General features: G+C 36.8%; 1 protein-coding gene across 1 annotated transcript; it reads left to right on the top strand.

Annotated features, from left to right (window-relative positions):
- The first annotated feature begins 697 nt into the window (after nucleotides 1-697).
- Nucleotides 698-20004, top strand: BOD1 (biorientation of chromosomes in cell division 1). Its single transcript, XM_023506337.2, has 4 exons — nucleotides 698-1159; nucleotides 9264-9388; nucleotides 18228-18427; nucleotides 19931-20004. The coding sequence occupies exons 1-3, from the start codon at nucleotides 698-700 to the stop codon at nucleotides 18424-18426; spliced, it is 786 nt and encodes a 261-aa protein (XP_023362105.2). The 3' UTR covers nucleotide 18427; nucleotides 19931-20004.
- Nucleotides 20005-20663: the final 659 nt, after the last annotated feature.

Raw genomic sequence — 20663 nt, 5'->3', positions numbered from 1 at the left:
CTAACCAGTGCACTACCTATCCGCCCCAACTCACTGCAAACCTCCTTATTTAGCCGCGGGAAACCAAGACCCAAAGAAGAAAAGTCCCTTTGCCTTAAGTCACAAAGGCAAAGAATTTGGACCTGGGGTCTTCTGATTCCGAGGCCAGCTGCACCAGGCTCTCTTCACTGCAACCTAAGAAATGGAAAGGAAAATAGACAGAGGCCATGCACCTCCTCTGCCACCTGGGAATTGTCTGTATATAAGACACAGCTGGGATCTCTCTCAGCCTGGGAATCCGATGGGAGGGAATGCTCATCTCTCAAAGTAACACATGCCCTTGTTAAATTGATTAAGAAGAAAAGTTCTTATAGAACTCTGTGCTTTGAAGCTGGGAGTTCAGCCGTCATCTCAGAGTGCATCCCTCATTTTACATATGAGGAAACTGAAGAGAAATCGAATGATTTATCCAAGGTTGCACAGAGCTCAAAATTTATTCATTCGTTATTTGGCATCATTTGCTAACCAGGAATAGTGTCTGTAAACACAAACGAAGAAAAGTCTCAGAACTACAATTCCCAGTAAGCCCAGGCAAAACGCGATTTGTGTGAAGCTTACGTAGTGCTCCCATTTTCTTATGGGAGTTGTGGTTTAATATGAATGAGGCGTTTTCTATATCAAGGCGAGTCCTCCCCACCCAAGGACTCCCAGCCCCAGGATGCCTAGCGACTGCGACGTAATCAGCGGGCGACGTGAAACACGTGGTTCACTTTCGTCGCGACGGCCGCGGTCGACGCTCCAAAGGGATCTGCTGCCGTGTTTCAGGTTGCCCCAGCTCTCCTGGCCGAGGCCGAGGCCCCGGCGGGGAGTGGCCGCCCCCTCAGGCCCCGGGCGAAAACCGCCGGCGTGGCCCCGGGCCGAGGGTGGGGCCATGGCGGACAGCGGCGGAGGGAGCGGTGGGGCTAGCGCGGGCGGCGGCGGCGGAGGTGGTGGCGGTGGCTCAGGCCAGGCCTCGGCGGCCTCGGCCTCGGGCTCGGCGGGTGCCGGCGCCGGCGTTACCAACCCGGCGTCTCTGCCCCCCGGGGACTCGCAGCTCATCGCGCTCATAGTGGAGCAGCTCAAGAGCCGCGGCCTGTTCGACGGCTTCCGCAGGGACTGCCTCGCCGACGTGGACACCAAGGTAGCGGCGGCCCCGAGGCCCGAAAGGCGGGCGCTGGGCCTGGAGCCGAGAAGCCCAGCGTTCAAAACCCTGTCCCCTGTGCCTTTTCTCCTCCCCGGGCCTGTAGAATGGGGCTGGTAATGCCTGTGGGACCTCCGGGGTTACTATGTTGTCGTATGAAAGTCGGCCTACAAGTGTCAGGTATTACTGCTCCCTGCACGTCCCCTCGGGGCTTCAGGTTCCTGACGGGTGCTGATGAAGGGGTTGGACTAGGGCCCGCGCTCTCCAACTGAAATCCTTGGGGAAACTTGATTCAAAAAATATACACATAATCTTGTTAACTTTCCTTTGTAACCGTCTCCTCTTCGTCTATTCAAAAACATTCCAAGAAAGGGCTCATAAGCTTCACCACGTGTATAAAGGGGTTCATGACGAAAAAAGTGTACTTTTATTTTTAAAGGTGAGAAGCCCTGGAATAGACCATTTCTAAATAGCCCTTCCAACCTTAAGCCCACCGATTTATGCGATGACTCCAACCTGAAACGACCTCTTCCAACTCTAAATCTTATGTGACTCATCTTGACTCTTCTAACCCTAAACTCTTTTTCACTAATCTAATTTCTTACAGCTCTAACCCTTGTGTGACTCCCTAGCAGCACAGTCTCCTGGTTTGGAGGGCCAGTTCTATCCAACTCTGTTTTGAAGGCAGTGTCCCTACTGAGAGGATCATTTTTAAGCAGAAAGATAATTTTCATCACTAAATCTGAGGAGGGAGGATGTCTGTGATTCTTAATTTGTTAATTTCTATTTCAGTAATTAATTAAAGGAGCACTTATTAACATCTGTATGTTTGTCAGGGGCAGGGTTTGTGTCAGAATAAAACTTGATTCAAAGTTTGTTATCAACTAAAAATCTCATAAAATTCAACCTTCAAAATGTATACAGAAAAAATTAAGTGTTACATAAAAAATAATTTAGGAATCACCAACAACTGTGAGAATAACCCGATAGACATCATGTGGCATTTGAACTTTGAAGAAAATGGAGGTGATAGAATATGTTCCAGGTGTTGAGGACAATCTGTAAAATTGTGAAGTTAGAAGATTGAATGCATAAAAACAATTGCAAATTGGCCAGTTTGGCTACAAAGTAAAGTGTGTAAAAGAGTAATGATCACTTGTATTTTCCTTATCTCTATTTATAGAGCCACAATGCTAGTTTGTACTTTCAATATTTAAAGTCTTTTGGTTTTCCTATTTCCCAATCTCTCCTCTCTTCAATTTTATCTTCCACACAGAGGCCAGTGAGAGAGTCTTATAGAGCAACATGGCCATTTTATTCTCTGTCGAAAAAATAAAATGAAATAAATTCCAGCAGCTCCTCCTTATCTCTACGAAAATATGAATTCCTTCATCTGGCATGCAAAGCCCTTTACTGTTTTGTTTTGTTTTTTCCATTGTTTGTTTTGTTTTTTTTCCTGCTTATATGTTGGAGATGTAAAATTGGCAAAGATTGGCTGTTGATTGGGATGATAAGGGAGGAATTTTGAGTGACAGAGATTTCAAACCTGAGTACCTGGAAGAATGGTAGTAGACTCATGAAACATAAAACTCAAAAGAAATGAGAGTTGTGAGGAGAAGATAAGTTCTCTTTTGGCCAAATTGAATTTAAGATGCCTGTAAAACACTTTCTTGGGGATGCCCTATCATTTGATGATATAGAGAAGCTCAGGGGAAAGATTGAAGCTAATCTGAGAGTCATGAACCTTTTTTTAGACTTTGAACATCATTGATATCCCTTTAAATTTTCTCTTCAGGTTTTTGAGCACTGCTCTCTTCTGATTCTCCCATATATATGTTCTTCTTTCTCCTTTACTAGGTCCTCATTGAAGCTGTACCTGCTAACTTCCAAGGGTCTGTTTTGAGCCCTTTTCTCCTTCAGTGCTGTTTCACTTGATGATCTCATCATCTCCCAAACTTTATTATTTCTGTGTGCCTGGCACATAATAGGTGCTTAATAAATGCTTGTTACCTGACTGACTTCCATTTTGAGAAAAGCCCTAAACCACCCATTCCTCATTCTCTGATTTTCACCACTATTCACCACACCACTTATTCCTTTGTCCCTGCAGATTCCTCCTTCTTGGTGACTTTTTTCCTGCAACCTCTATTTTGTGTTCAAAACAGATGTTCCTCATTATCCAGATTGCCGTCATGCCCTATACCCCCTCCTGCTTTTCAGCTTTTTGTGTGTTTTCTCCTTCCCTCATCTCTATTAAAATGTTACTTCCCTGAGGACAGGGACTATCAATCTTTTTATTTGTATTTGTATCCTCTGCAATTATTAAGCGCTAAATTGTTGACTGACTGTAAAAAAAGATTGAAAAGAAATGGCCAGGTGGGTGAGAGGGAACTGGAAGAAAGAGCATTATTTAAAGAGGGGGTAGTCAGCAGTGTCAGCTTATGCTTACAAGTCTAAAAGGACAAAGAAAAGGATTGGGCAATTAAGAAGACCAGAGATACCATGAAGAGAGTAGGTTCACTTCAGTGCTGCAGTCTGTAGCTAAATTGCCATGGGTTAATTTAGTAGGAATTAAGAAAGTTAAGAAGACTCTGAAAGGGCTGAGCTTGAAGGTGGAGAAATGATATGGGAATTTGAGAAATAAGTAAGGAAGTTGGCATTGACCAGGAGCAAAATCCTCTCATTCTTTGAATGTGTAGCCAAAGGAGGGGGACAGTAAGGAGCTGATATTAAGGTGATCTTGGGTAGAATTGGGAGGAAGTAGGAACTTGGTACAAAGAGCCTTAGTGAGTCAAGGTCTTCTTTCTGATGAGAGTGAAGGACTGGTATAAATTCCTTGAAGAGAAAAGAGAAAGTTTGTATATTAAAAAAAAAATACTGGAGGGTGGAATAGAAAGTCATGGGAGAAAGTAGAAGGATTATTGTGAAACAGTTGGGGCACAATTGAGATTACATAACTTAAAAGTTGTCATTACTAGTATCTCTATTGAACAGCTGAAAAGTGCATGGTGAAAGATTTAGAATAGAAATGAATGTCAGTAAGAAAATAGGATAAGGGATTTAAGAGAGAGAATATTTAAGATATTCTTAATAATTAAGAGAGTAAATTTGTACTTGCTAAATTATAGGATGAATTAATTCCACTATCCTCTGCTCTAGTCTCTCTTGTTTCCTTATCCGTATTACTTGTCATGCCTTGATGCCGTCCCACCAGAAACTGCCTTCTTTACTACTAAATGGAGCTGAGGAGAAAATTCTGAAACTATATTGATTGGGTCCACTGAAAGTTAAGGTAACCTTGGCTCAGTTCCCATTCTAGAAGGCAATCCTTACACCTTGCTAGTCGTTTGGCTAGCCCATTCACTACCGCAGCTTGTCCAAAATGGTGATTTGCAGAGTTCCTTCTTCCTTTTTCTCTGATATCACTCAAATATCTTCCCAACTATCTTCTCTACTCCTGTCTCTGATGAAAATATTGCCCTTTTCTTTGCCAAAACATACCTTAATATGCTTGTCCTTGAGCTTTCATCTCCATTTTCTCCAGTTTTACTGTTACTCTTGTTTTCTCACAAATCTCATCATCACTATCATCATCATGATCATTGATATTGTTATTACTATGTGTGAGGCACTGTGATAAGGCCTTTGCAAATTTTATCTCTTCTGATCTTCATCACAATCATGGGAGGCAGGTCCTTTTATTGTCTCCATTTGACTGTTGAGGGAACTGAGACAACTACAGATTAAGTGACTGGCCCAAAGTCACAAAACTAGGAATATTCTGAGACTGGATTTGAACTCTTGATTCTAGACCTTGACTCTATTCACTGAGCTACCTAGATGACTCCTGTTTACTGGTTCCTTCTCTGCTGCCTACAAATAAGACCATTTTTTCTCTTCTCTTATCCAAAAAAGAGAGAGACCTTTACATGATCTACCATTCCAGCTGTCTTTTCTCCTCACCTAAACTGCATGGGAAAACAGTCTTAAAATCAAATCAGAGCTATACTCCCCCAGCCCTGTCTACATTCTACTTTTTAGCCTCTTCAAGGAAGTGAGGCTGCCTTCTTCAGAGTTATCAATGATCTCTTTGAGGAAAAATCATTAGATTTTTCTAATTAATCTGCAACCTTTCTTATTCTATAGCATTTGCTATTCCTGTATATTCTCTCCTTGACCCCCTATACTTCATGATACTCCTTCTAAGTCTCCTTTGCACAATGTCATCCATGTTATGCTTCTTATCCTTGAGTATTTCCCAAGACCCTGACTCAAACCCTATTTTTTTATATACCCGAGATCTTAACCTTTTTGTTATTGGTCCTCTTTGGCAGTGTGGTGAAACCTTATAAGCCCTTTCTCAGAGTACTGATTTTAAATGCCTAAACAATGTAAAATTTTAAAGGAATGTATTGATAGTTATATTCTTAAAAACAAATTCACAAACTTCTTGAATCTCAAGTTAACCATTAATCTGTTCTTTATTGCTTGATCTTATCAGTTCCCTTGGGTTCAGTGATCATTGCTATGGAGATGTTTTCTTAGATCGCTCTTTCTTGAACCATAGTCCTGAATCCTAAGTGATCTTCTTGATATCTCTTAATGGATGTCTCATGTTTCATAGGCATTTCAAGCATTATGTATTTGAAATGACCCATCATCTCCCCCATTCTCCATCTTTCCCTTTTTTCTAACTTTCATGTAACTCTGGAGCATATTGCCATCCTCCTAATCATATGGGTGTCATTCTCAACTCCTATCTCTCCTTCACCCCACATATCTAGTCTCTTCTCGAATCTTGTCATTTATAACATCTATTGTATATATCATTTTGTCTCTATCACAGATTCTCTCTTAGAACAGGTCTCTATCACTCTTACCTGGATTACAGCAATATTCTTTTAATTGGTCTCTAAACCTTTCCCTACTCCATTACATTCTCTACTTAACCCTATTTTCTTAAATTTTTGATCTAACCAAATCACTCATTCAGCTCTTGGTTAAAATATAAATTCTTTTGTTTGACATTTAAAGCCCTTATCAATCTGGCCCCTTGTTACTTTTCCTGTCTTCTTATACTGGACTGCCTTACATAAACTCTGCAGTTCAGTTAATCAAATCCTATTTGTTTATCCTCAAATATGACCCATTTGTTTTGACTTTGTTTTTTTGCATTTGCTGTCCCTTGTGCTTAGAATATCCTTGCCTCCACCTCCTAGTTTTCTTATCTTCCTTAAACACTCAGCTGAAATAGTGCTTTTTTTTTTTTAAGAGGTCTTTCCTGTCTCTGTTCCTCCCCACCTACAGACCCCATTGCCTCTCCTCTCTTAAGATTACCTTCCATCTACTCTATATGTCTTGTACATAGTTATTTATATGTTGCCTCATTAAAATATGAGCTGCTTAAAGACATGGGTAGAGTTTTTGTCTATTTTGCATAGTTTCTGTTATGTAATAACTGCTAGCTAAATGATAAAGTTGAAATTTAAAAGGAAAGAAATAAAATCTAAAGCAGGAATCATGACCTAGAAAAGCAGAGTGCGGTGAAATGAGTGAAAGTGTAATGAGGAAAAAGAATAGGTTTAGAGATGGTAAGAAGCACTGGGAGAGATGGAGTGATAAATTGTGCTAAGATCAAAAGAATTTGCAGGTTGTAGAAGACAGTGATGGTGACAGAGGAAGAAAAATCCCATATGATGGGCCTGGAGTAAAGATGCCTGTCATGGAGTAGAGGGCAGACTTGTGATGTCAGGCTGACTGTAGGAATGTCATTGTGAATATTGTAGACCCCAAATATTAGATGGAGAGAAATGTTATGGTTTAGCTAAGGAAAGAGGGAGAATGACTTACCTATTAGGGGTCAATTACAAGAATTTGGTTAGGGTGATCTGTGTGAATGTACATAGCAATCCTACTGTAGAACAGTCTTCATATGTTCATAAACTTAGAGCTAGATAGAAATTTAATTAAAAGTTATCTTACATTTTACAAATGAAGCAACTGAAGCCATGGGAATTTTACTTGTGTGAGATAAAACAAGTAGGAAGTGACAGAGGCAAGATTCATTTCCAGGTATTCTGATCCTGTTGCCAAAAAATTCATCTACTGATGACCTTATATTTTGGCTTGTTATTACACAACAGTTCATATTTAAAGTTTTCTAGCTTGCCAGTAGCTAAACATTAGAATAAGAATTTTTAAAGCTTTAAATTAAAACAACAGTAATCTAGGATCACTTTCCCATCAGGACAAAGCTCTGGAAAGAGACTTTAATGAAGATTTCTCATATATATGAAAAACATTATTGTTTCAAGGAGTTGTTATCCATTCTTTCTTCCTTGCCACATCTTTTTTTTAGTAAAATGGAGTTCCATTTCAGAAGGCCCTCTTAGCATATGATAAAATTGTACTAACTCTTGAATGTTTTTTTCCAACCCTGTGATCAGGATTGTTCTAGTTGGAAACAGGCATTCCTTCTGAGACCTTGATATTGCTGTAAAACTGACTATCCCTGTGATCTATGTTCCAAAACTAGTCAGCTGTTCTCTGAGAGAAATGATCTGTTACACTTTTGCTGTTAGAACCCATCTCAAATTTTTTCAACTAGTAACTAGTAAAACAAAGAGTTAAACATGAAGCATCCTGACAGAATTTAATGGGAGTTCAGAATTTTTAAAATAAATATTACTTTTAAAATTGCATAGAAGAGAACAGAAGGAAAATTATTAGAGAATGCAAACAAACAGGATAGCTTTGAAAATAATGTGTTGAATTTATGGTATAATTGTAGAGAAGACAGCTATTTGTCATGCTGATTGTAGCCTTCAGGATACTATTCTTTTTTGCATATGGAAAATTTCAAATAAGAAATTTTTAATAGAATTTAGTGGTTGTACTTTTACATAACATTTATATTTTAAAGTTATTCCTCTATAGGTGTTTTTGTGTGTGTGTGTTTTTTTGTTTTGTTTTGTTTTTTGAAATAACATATTTGCCCTTTCCATAGATTCATAGAATGTTAGAATGGGAAAGGAATCTTGACAGATTCTCTAGTCCAACCTCTTCATCTGACAAATCAGAAATCTGAAACCACTGGAGGCTAGATTTACCCCTTAATTACAAAAGTCAGATTTATGTTTTGAACTATTTGGTTTGCCCAGTTAGATTATTTGAATGATTTGTGTTGCTTACATTTAAAGGGAAAAGTAAAATTTAGGATTAAACTGACTCTCTTTAGAAAGTGATCTTGCATCAGCAAGAAAACTCTTAACTTCTCAGATTTCTTGGATTAGTTTGAGCAATACAAGAACCTAACATATATTTCATTGTGGAATCAAAGAACATAAAATCTTTTTCCCTTTACCTGTTATTACATGGAGAAAAAGGAAATTACTTTCAAATAGGTTTTTTAGCCCTTGAATCTTGAGCCCTTTGCCAATCTGCTGAAACCTATGAACTCTTCTCAAAATAATGTGCATACAATAAATAACATTATAAAAGAAACACATCAAAATAATAATGCTAATATTTAAAAGAAAACGAGTTCACAAACCCCAGGTTAAGAATCCTTATTTAAAACCTTTCCCTTAGTGGGAGGAATGCCATAAGGTTCTTGCAATTGCTGCCTGGGCTCTTTAGGAATCCAGAGAAGTTGGAAGAGTACATCCTAGGTCATTTATGGGGGTCAAGTTCAGCTCCTTCTATGTGGTTAGAAGAAGTCTTTACTGGTGCAGATAATAAGGCTTGAATTCTGTGAATATGTATCTCTTGTACAATAGGCTACTTTTTAATTCTAAGTTTTCAAATTTGCTGGTCTTAGGTAAAATATTTCAACCAAGAAATTCTTCAGTTAGTTATTTAACCATTCATATTAAAAAGAAACTGAATTCAGTTAGATATTTTTGGCTACCCCACAGCAGTTAGAAAATGTCTGGTTGGACACCATGACTTGAAGTTGTCTGCATTTTTAAGTAAAATGTTAATTTACATGGGCACATAGAGGTACATTTTGACCTAGGGATAGTGGAAAATATTATGCAGGACTCAGTCCTATTAGAAATTTTGGAAAGTGGCTTTTCTGATTTTTTCCCCCTCCCTCTTTCAGCCAGCTTACCAAAATCTAAGACAGAAAGTAGACAACTTTGTGTCAACTCATCTGGACAAGCAGGAGTGGAACCCAGCAATGAACAAAAACCAGTTGAGAAATGGGCTGAGACAGAGTGTGGTTCAGTAAGTAAACAGAATTGAGTAAATAGACAGCAGTCATGAATATAAGTATTTAGACTCCATTTATTTAGTCAAGATTATGTTATTACGTAGTAAAATACAAGTTATAGAAGAAGCAATAGAATTACTAGAATGTGGGCTGACAAGTAAAACTGTCAGTCTTTGATACCTCTAAAGCTTTTTAGTATAGAAAAGTCTTTTGTATACACATGTTTGTTTCTTGGATAAGAAACAATAACTTCTTTCATTACGTTCAAGTATAATTATTTTATGGTTTAAATTGAAGTCTCATTTGTGTATTATTGTCATCACTAGCTTGGGTAGAAGATAACGTTCTTAGAACAAATTTACCTTCATTTGTATAGTAGTGAAATTGCAATTTTCAAAAAAGTTCGGGGTTTTATGATTTGTCCTTCAAGTTTGTAGCGTTGTTGTGACTTTAATAAAGTTGTTAATGTTTGTTCATGCATGAATTTGATTGTTTTTCTTCTGTGTGGGAAGGTTAGCCTCAAGATATTACACTGTCGAAACTATTATCAGTGATGGAGAAATGATAACTTTTTGTTCTGAAATGGAGTATAAGGTTTTTGTTGTTATCATCACAAAAAAATGAGAATCTTTTTTCTGTTATAGCAAAGTCAGCACTCCAATTTGATGCAGAATTCTAAAGCTTTTGACAAGAAAAGTTAAAATTTAAGAAAACATTTGTGATAACTTTTTTTGAATGGTAGATGAAAGACTAATGATGCAGAAGATGTAAACTACTTTATTTAAAATCATAATTTCTTGCTTTTTTCTCTAGGGAGCAGATTATGGCATATTAAAAGGAGATGGTATAGATAGAGATTAGACAATGGATTAGTGTTTGCATTAGTTTCCATTGGATTACTATGTGTTTCATCAGTATGTCATGAGACTTTTGTAACATGGGGAAAAATACTTTTGAAAACTTTGATAGATCCTAAAGTAATCCAAGGTTTTGTTATTACTGCAAATTTTTGTAAAGATTGTAAATGCCTTGCCCTACATTGTATATAGACCTGGAAAAAAAACTGTCCCATAAATATCAGTATTCCATTCTAACCTCTTAATTCTGCATCTCTTCAATTCCTTCACCTCAACTTCACATAAAATTGGTAAGACCCTTCATCTCTCTTTGTGATAAAGAATTCTGAAATTTCCCTATTTTTTATTGCATTTCTTATGTCCCCCTCCTTTTAATCCTATTATTCATCTTCAACATTCAGTTCATTTCCTCTATACTTTAGTACTTTTCCAGTCTATCAGCCTTACCCTGGATTTACTGACTGTCCATTGACTTTATAGTTAACCAGATTTCATCATTATATTGTCTTCTGCTCTCAGTTCTATTGTGCCCTTGGCAAATCTTTAGTTTGGGTTAGTACTACAATCTGCTCCTGTTGCAAGTGTTAAATGAAGCTACCTCACCATACTTGGTTTTACTACAAATTTGTTACCTAATTTCAACTCTGTTTTCAGTGCAGCCAGGCAATTATGTTACTCCTCAATCCCTGCGCTGTCCTACCCAGAGTAACTTTTTCTTTTGTAGCTTCCTATACTTCCCCATACCACTGTTCTTTCAGGAAAAGACCTTCTATCATGTTTTGATGAGAAAATAAATACTCATTCATCATGATTTCCCTCTTTTTTCCCCACTACCATCTTCCAAATCATTGACATCACTCCCTATTCTCCCTTCTTTTACTCTAGTTTCTGAAGAAAAGGTGATCTTTCTTACTAAGGCCCTTTATTTGTATTCTTGATTCCTTTCTTATCTTCTATTTAAGTCCCTCCCCTCCATATTAAATTAATCTTTTTTATTTGTTGGCTCATTCCCTGCTGCCCACTAACATCCTCACGTCTCTCTAATTTTTAAACCCTTTACTTCATCCATTCCCCCTCAAAAAACAAAAATGCCATTTGATCCCATTCCATAATCCATTATCTCTCTTCAGCCAAACTCATGAAAAAAACTCATTCAATAAAAAAGCTATTCTAGTAGTTACTTTTATTCCTTTTCAGTTTTTTGCAAATCTGATTTCCAGTCTCAGTCAGTTTAAACTTCTCTTTCCAGATTATCAAAGACTCCTAATTGTCAAATCTTATGGCCTTTTCTTAGTTTTCAAGCTTCTTAATCTTTCTGTGGTATCTGACATTAGGACACTCTTTTTAGTTATTCTCCTTCCTGGTTTTTCCTGACATCAATTTTTTTTTTTTAATTAAAGCTTTTTATTTTTAAAATATATACCTGGATAATTTTCGATATTCATCCCTACAAAACCCTGTGTTCTAATTTTTTCTGTCCCTTTCCCCAAGTCAGCAAGTGATCCAATTGATATCTTGGACATATGCAATTCTTCTATACAATAGTTCCACAAATATCATGCTGCTCCAGAAAAATCAGATCAAAAAGGGAAAAAAATGAAAAAGCAAACAACAACAGAAAGAGTGAAAATACTATGCTGTGGTCCACATTTAGTTCCCACTGCCCTCTTTCTGGGTGCAGATGGCTTTCTTTATCACAAGACCATTGTAACTGGTTTGAATCACCTCCTAGCTGAAGAGAGCTACTTCCATCAGAATTGATCATATAATCTTGTTGTTGCCATGTACAATGATCTCCTGATTCTACTCATTTCTCTTAGCATCAGTTCCTGTAAGGCTCTCCAGGCCTTTATGAAATCATCTTGCTGATTATTTCTTACAAAACAATAATATTCCATAACATTCACATACCATAATTTGTTCAGCTCCAAATGATCAGCATCTACCCTGTTTCCAGTTTCTTGCCACTACAAAAAGGGCTGCCAGAAATATTTTTGCACATGTCATGTAGATCCCTTTCCCTCCTTTAAGATCTCTTTCAGATAGAAGCCCAGTAGAAGCATTGCTGGATCAAAGGATACACACAGTTTGATAGCCCTTTGGGCATATTTCCATATTGCTATCCAGAATGGTTGGTTCATTTCACAATTCCACCAACAATGTATTAGTGTCTCATTTTTCCCACATCCCCTCCAACATTCATCATTATCTTTTCCTGTCATTTTAGCCAATCTGAGAGGTGTGTAGTGGTATCTCAGAGTTGTCTTAATTTGCATTTCTCTGATCAATAATGATTTTAGAGGACCTTTTCATGTGACTAGAAATGGTTTTAATTTCTTCATCTGAAAATTGCCTATTCATATCATTTGACCATTTATCAGTTGGGAGAATGGCTTGAATTCTTATAGATTTGAGTTAATTCTCTGTATATTTTAGAAATGAGGCCTTTGTTAGAATCCTTCAATGCAAAATTTTTTTGCCAGTTTGTTTCCTTTGTAATTTTGTCTGCATTAGTTTTGTTTGTACAAAAACTTTTTAATTTAATGTAATCAAAATTATCCATTTTGCATTCAATGATGTACTTAAGTTCTTCTTTGGCCACAAATTCCTACCTTTTTTACAGATCTGAGAGGGAAACTATCCTTTATTCTTCTGATTTTCTTAAAATATCACTCTTTATGTCTAAATCATGAACTCATTTCAACCTTATCTTGGTATATGGTGTTAGGTATGGGTCAATGGCCTACTTTCTGCCATACTAATTTCCTTTTTTTTTCCCTAGCAGTTTTTGTCAAATACTGAGCTCTTATCCCAAAAGCCACGTGTCGTTGAGTTTTTCAAACACTAGATTACTATAGTCATTGACTATTTCATCCTATTCAACTGATCCATTATTCTTTTTCCCAGCCAATACCAAGTGGTTTTGATGATTGCTGCTTCGTAATATAGTTTTGGGTCTGGCACAGGTAGGCTACCTTCATTAGCATTTTGTTTCATTAATTCCCTTGAAATTCTTGACCTTTCATTCTTCCAGATGAATTTTGTTATTATTTTTCTAGTTCTGTGAAGTAATTTCTTGGGAGTTTGATAGGTATGGAAAGGAACAAATAGATTAATTTAGGTAGTATTGTCATTTTTATTATATTAGCTTGGCCTACCCATGAGCTCTTGATATTTTTCCAAGAGATTAAATCTGACTTTGTTTATGTGGAAAGCCTGACACCATCCTTAATGGTTTCTTTTCACTTTCCTTTTTGGTATCCTCTTTCATTTCATGTCCTCATCTATCTGAGCTCTCATCCTGTTCTTTGTTCTCACTGTGACCTCCATTCTCGTTAACCCTAAATTCTTTTCTAGGATATCATTGTTGCACTGTTACACTCCTCCTTTCTTGTCTTTTCTCTTTAGCGAACCAACTCTACACTATCTTCTCTCTATCCCTTGACCCCTTATCCTGTTGGAAATCTTGCTCTCCTAAACGCCATCTTTGGATTACTTCTGCTGCTTTCACTCTTATTCCCATGTGGCTGAACAAAGCTTAGAAGAAATCCTGAAACTGCTAAATCATTGCACTACAAATTTGTTACATAATCTCAAGTGGGTCCTCACCAAAGCAAGGAAAACCTTTTTATACAATTGACTCTTCCACTCAACACAGCAGATTTTTCCAAATTTTTTTTTATCCCTCCTCAAACCTTTCAGAGCTTTCCCTCCATTCACCCTTTTAGCAGGAAATCTTGCTCTGTATTTCATTGGGGGAAAAAAAAATTAGGCTATTCACAAAAAATTCCTTCTTTCCTCATATCCCATCACTCATGTGCTGTTCTGGGCTAAGCCTGATACATAGGTATTTTTACATTACATTCAACATTGGAACAAAATGAGACCTCTTATATGTCATTCATCATTTAGCAAAAGGAGATTTGATTTCATTCAGCTGAATGATGATGTAATTAAGATCTGCCGGTTCCAGTCTCTGAGAGCCCTGCCAGTTCTTCCTGTTTATTCTGTACAGAGGCAATGAAGATATGATGTCAACAATGAGTTCTTAATGTCCTGCGCCAACCACTTCTTAAGGAATGTCTCGGTATCTTTTAAGAAAACACTAACCCTAACTTCCCATGGAGGGAACTGTTAGGTACTGCTTAGTCCCTCTTAGAAAATGCTTTTTCTCCACTATCTCTTTCTTCACCCATCTAATATGAAGATATAGGTCTTACCAAGAAAAAACTCTATACATACATAAGTGATTCCATTTCATTCTACAAAAGATATCTTTCATCCATTTTGTTGAATTGTTTCAGTTGTGTTCAACTTTTGTGAACCCATTTGGAGTTTTATTGGCAAATACACAAGAGCAATTTGCCATTTCCTCTTTGGCTCATTTTACAGATGAGGAAAGTGAAACAAACAGGATTAAGTGACTTGCCCAACTAGCTCGTGTCAGAGACCAGATTTGAACTCGGGAAGGTGAGTCTTCCTGAGTTCATGCTTAAAGCTCTGTGCACTTTACCACCTAGCTGGCATCTTTCATTCTTGCTGTCTTCTTATCTTCAGTCTCTTCCTGTCTGCTGCTTCCCTGCTGCCTATAAACATGCTTATATTTCCCTCAAAAAATCCACCCTTAATATGTCCCCTCGAGTTATTGTTCTGTCTTTCTCCTTGAAAGTTTGTCATAACAAGTAGATAATACTACAGTAAAAAGCTTCCACTTCCTTTCCTCTTACTTGCTTCTCAACTTTTCTATAGTTGGACATTCTTAAAGCAGGGCTTCTTAAACTTTATTACTCACAATCCCTTTTCTCATTTTTTATATGTGGGAGCCCTCCCCCATTCACTTGTGAGACCTCATCTGGGTTCATAAACTGTAGTTTAAAGCTGGACTCCAAAATGGCACTACTCTCCCCTGGCTCTCTTTCTACCTCTCTGACTACTCTTTCTCAGTCTGCTTTTCTGCATCTCATCATGCCTACTAACCATTGACTAATGTTTTCCCTGATCTGTTTTCACCTCTCTGCCTATTGGATAGAACCAGCTAGACTTCTTAAAACTTAGTATGTTGAGATCTGAACTTACTGTCATCACCTTTTTAACTCCCCTAATACTGTCACGGGCACCATCCTTGTACTAGTCTCCTCAGCTAATAACCTCACAACTGTTCTTTGCTCTTCATCCCTTCACCCCAAAGCCAGTCCGTCCCAAGTTCTATCATTTGTACCCTCAGAAGATCTCCTATGTATATATTTATGTATATGTTGTCTCCATTAGACCATGAGCTTCTTGAAAAGAATAAGATTTTTTTTGCCTTTTTTTTGTTATTTCTTCACTTGATTATGTACTCTCTTGGTTTCCATTTGTCAGTTATCTCTATGGAGATGACTCCTAGATCTGTATCTCCAACTCTTTTATTTCTCCTGAATTCCAGTCCTCCATTCTCCAAATAACAAACAATCTCTGAAACTCTATATGTCCAAAATAACTCATTTTCTTCCCCCCCCCCCAAAAAAAATAAAACAAAATAAAACATATCTACCAGATTTTAGTATTTCTATTAATGATACCACCATTCTTCCAAGTTCCCAACCTCAGTCATCCTCAACTCCTCATTCTTCTTCACCCTGCATATCCATTCATTTGCTAAGTGTTGCTGTTTGTTTCTACCTGTGCAATGTCTCTATCCCTTCTATCTTTATACAGCTACCACCTTAGCTATGGGCCCTATTATAATGACTGTGACAGTGTGTGGCAGGCATCAGATTACAGTATAATTGGGAAATATTTAACAACATAAATAAAAATTATGTGTGTATATATATAATTTGTGATTTTCTAAATCAGTATGTGACCAACAGGGAATTTCTACTGTATTGACAGTACAGCTCTAATCAGTTTCCATAGTTATTTAGTATAAATTTGAACATATTTCCTTACTCATCTACTCAGCCACCTTCAGCTTCCTATTACCCCCATGGTCAAATACAAACTTCTCTGTTATTTAAATACTTCACAACCCAGTTCCAATAAAACTTTTTCAGTTTTATTATACATTACTTTTAGGTATTCTTCTGTCCAACCAAACTAGCCTTCTTTCTATTTCTCAAACTTGACAGGAAAGAAAGAGGAAAAGAAAAGAAGAGGATAAATATTTATATAGAATGTATTATGTGCCAGGCACTGTGCCAAACTCTTTACATATATTATCTCAGTTGGTGATCCTTATTGTCACTCCAAGGCAGACTGTAATTATCCCTTTTTCACAGCTGAGGAAATTGAGGTAAAAGTTAAGTGACTTAATCAGGATCACACCTAGTAAATATTTGCGCCAGAATTGAACTAAATAATCTTCCTGATTTCAGGGACTGCCTAGGTAACACATTATGTCTTTCCTCCTATACCTTTACACAGGCTGGTTTCAATTCCTGGAATGTACTTCATCCTCATCTTCTGTCATCCTTCTGAGCTCAACTCAAATATCTACCTTCTTTGAGAGGCCTGTTCTGATTCTTGCTCCTCTCCAACCCCCAGCTATTCATGCCTTTCCTTTAGATTACTTTTATAAATTTGTTTTTGTTTATGATCTTAAAATATAAACATGTTGTTTTCCCCCTTAGAATCTCCTTTGTATCAGGGACTATTGTTTTTTTTTGTTTTTGTGTCGTTTGCCACTAATTTAGTGTTTGGCACAGAATGTTGTTTTTTGCTTATTTTTGTCCTTTACTGTATAAATTTTAGAATTTGTGACTCTAGGGTGATTTGTTTTCATCTTAATAGATTTACCTTAATGTAGCAAAATGATATCTATTAAGATAATGGTTCTAAACTTCCCTTAGAGTATTTGGCCACTATAAGTACTTGTTACTGGATGTACAGATGTAGTCATCGGTATTTTACCTTCTGTTTTATATAGAGATTAACTAGATTATCGAACCAGCAAGGTATTAGAAAAATAAAAAGTGACATAATTATAAGAAATTAACTGCCAAATGACAGTTGTTTGTTTAGTTACACATATTATACAGAAGTTCTGTCAAAACTCTTGACACAAGATTGTAATGACTGCTTCAGAAGAAAACCCCTTTCCATGTGGTTCATCATGGTAAGTCCATCATCTTGGACTAAACAAAGCCAATGCAGAGTAGTCTGTCACTCCCATTTCGGCATCTACCAGCCTTACAACCCACCTCTTTTCCCCACTACTCACAAAATGAGGAATATTCCAAGTGTCAGTTTTTCTCTTTTGGGCTATTCTGATTATCTTCTGTTTTAAGTAAGTGGTGTGAGATAAGGTTGGAAAGGTAGATGTTACTGGTTTGCTGAGGGCCTTTTTTATACCCAGCTAAATCCAGGCTTTTGGGCCATTGGGAGCCATTGAAATCTATTAACCTAAGGATATAAACATCTATTCATAAGGAAATTATTCTGTCAGAATTGTGTGGGGGTGGAAAGGGAAGGGATTGCTATGTAGGAAGACTAGATGAAGATAGTGAGATCTGCTGAGAGGCCTTTGCTTTAGTCTGGATGGATAAAAGAAAAATCTGTATTGTAGTGATTAAAAAGTACTAGAGGATAGCTGTAGGATTGAGAGATTTCTGTATAAGCTACGTAGTGCTTGAAAAGTGTTTGAATTAAAAGTTGAAGGAAAAAGAAACATCTAATATATAAGAAGAACCATTTTGAGCTTTAGAGACTGGATTAATATTGGTTCTGTTGACACAGAAAGAAAGCCCTAAATTTTCACAAGGTTGTGTACAGATAAAAGTTATGTTAAATAGTCTGTGCTAATGCTTGAGTCTTTGGGGAAAGAATTTTAAAAGAAAGACATTTTAGATTATATGTGGCAAATGGACTGTTGTATGAAGGAATTACTGAAGGACTTTGATTCTCACCATGTTGACATTTGTGTGGACATGGGGGCTTTCAAATTACTATGATTAGGATAAAGGTGATGGTTCTTAAAGGAATTGAGTAACAATGATTTTATTTGTGTTTACACAAGGTCAGGAATGCTGGAAGCTGGAGTGGACAGAATTATTTCACAAGTGGTGGATCCAAAACTAAACCACATCTTTAGGCCACAAATAGAGCGTGCAATTCATGAGTTTCTGGCTGCACAGAAGAAAGAAGACACTATACCAGCTCCTCCTCCAGAGCCTGAAAATCAGGATCCACCTGCTCCTTCTCAGGATTCCTCTTAAGGTATTATGTCACCATATTTAAATTTTCCAGTAGTGATTACTTTACCTGGCACTGTCCTGTGTGATTATTTATTTTGTATACTACATTAGCTAGTTATTTGAGGTGACACTGAGATGGCACCTAAGCCATTATGATAAATTATCACCATTGAATCACACAAGGTACTTCAAGAGCCATATTTCCCGCAGGAGTCCATCAGTTTGTTTTTGCATTGGATATTCTGTATAAAACTTCTGTATTGGTGAATATTTGAGAGTTTGTCTGACACCAGAGCCAAAAATTAAAGCTATGAATAGTCTCTTCATTTTAAAAAACCATTTGAAATGATCAATCTGTACAGCAAATAAAATTCCAAGGAAAACTTTTTCTTTTTGAAGGAATGTGTGTCTTAGAAATGAGTTAGAATTTTATTTTATGTTAAATCAATTTTAGAAAGCTTTCAATAATGTCTTTGACGGAGTTCAACCACTCTCCCAGTATCTACTGGAGATATCATTCATTACTATGATATTTAAAGTTTGACCATTCAGGTATCAAACAATCCTATGATTTTATATTTTAATTTTTAATTAAGTGCTGAACCAAATTGGTGAAACAGATTGTAACAGCTTGACTAGTGTTTGTGAGATTGGATTTAATAGTAATAACTGTGATAATAGCACGGAAGGGTTATAAACATTGCTTTTGATCCTTAAAATAGCCCTGTTTGAGATACATAATGTAGACTTTTTGAACAGATGAGAAAATAAGACTGAGAGAAGATAAAGGTCTTATTGGTAGTTTTACAATGAGGAGGATTTGTATTGCCATTCCTGATTCCCAAATGCAACACTCTTTGTAACATGGCATGTTGGATTTCTGATTTGATTTAAATTTGTCATTCAACTGGGAAAATATAAATACATTTCAAAAGATATATGTAGTACTGGCATTTCAGGTGAAAGTTATTACATTTCAAGCTGTACAAATAGAAAGGATTATATATATTTAGAGCAACCCACATTCAAATTTTGTTTCTGCCACTTGATCTGTTAGATGATCTTTGGAAGTGATCTGCCCTTTTGGAGCTTCAATTTTCATATATGTAAAATGAGAGGATTGAACTATTTCACCAGTGTTCTTTTCAGCTCTACATCATATGATCCCATTCCCATTCATATTAGGATTTTCTTAGTAAGATTTCCCTTTATCTGAAATGAATTGAACAAAAACTGAGGTTAGTCATTTTATCTAGTACCACTAGTTAAATAGTGGAAGACCCCAGGTATACGTGAGTTTTTCAGATAGGAAGGAGAAAAGACAGCTTCTCACCACAATTTTAGTTCATGGTGGAGTATTTTTTAAAAACAAAGACTAAACACTAAGTTCTGGGATATCCTACTTTCCTTAATTTTTCTGGCTTAACTGTGAATTCTTTGGGTACCAAGAATTTTAAGGGAATGTGGGATTTTTCCAAAAAATGGTATTTGGATCTAATTGTACCTTTTTTTTTTTTTTTAACAGCCTTTTTTTCTTATGCCTTTGATGACAGCTGCTAAAAATTCCATGTAATTGAGTGTGAATAAGCTTATTCAACTTGACAAGACTGCAGCCTCATAAAGATCTTCAAGATTGTAGAGCCTTCAGATTTCATTCCTTAGTGAGAGCAGTGTAATAGTTTGAAGGGGAAAATGCAGTTTGCCAGTAGAGAAATTGACATGGGACCTTCGTAATCCTTAAGAAAGCTATTGAATTGATAGGTGTAAGGATTAAATCCTTACAGGCACTCAGGAAGTTGCTTAGAACTTCTGCCTTTTGTGTAAGTTTTGGGGAGAGGGGTGGGTAGTACATGTTGTAGGGGTTTTGTTACTTTGACATGGGAGGGATTTGAATTGACTTATTAAATGTTCTTTTCACTTTTTTAATAAAAATTTTTAAACATACCTGCTTTTGAGTCCTAAATATAAATCATATTCAGCTTTAGATTCTCTGCTCTAAAGTTTCCTTCCAGCTCCAGAAGTCATTCTTAAGTGTTTTTATTGCTGAGTTTTAGTGATATGAAAATTCAGTCATAACTTCTAGGTTTGAGTCCCTGTTATAACTTTGCCAAGTTACCTCAGCGCCTGTGTCCTCATCTTATAAAAAAGAGAGGGTTGAACAAGATTATTTTAAGATGTCTTTTAACCCTTATTCTTTACTTCACTATTAACCTAGTTTTCTATAGGTAAGAAAAAATGTTTGATTTTTTTTTTCTATC

The sequence above is a fragment of the Sarcophilus harrisii genome, chromosome 2 (genome assembly GCF_902635505.1).
Source record: "Sarcophilus harrisii chromosome 2, mSarHar1.11, whole genome shotgun sequence".
Taxonomy (NCBI): domain Eukaryota; kingdom Metazoa; phylum Chordata; class Mammalia; order Dasyuromorphia; family Dasyuridae; genus Sarcophilus; species Sarcophilus harrisii.
Note: the sequence above shows the minus strand (reverse complement) of the source record. Positions and strands in the feature narration are given on the sequence as shown.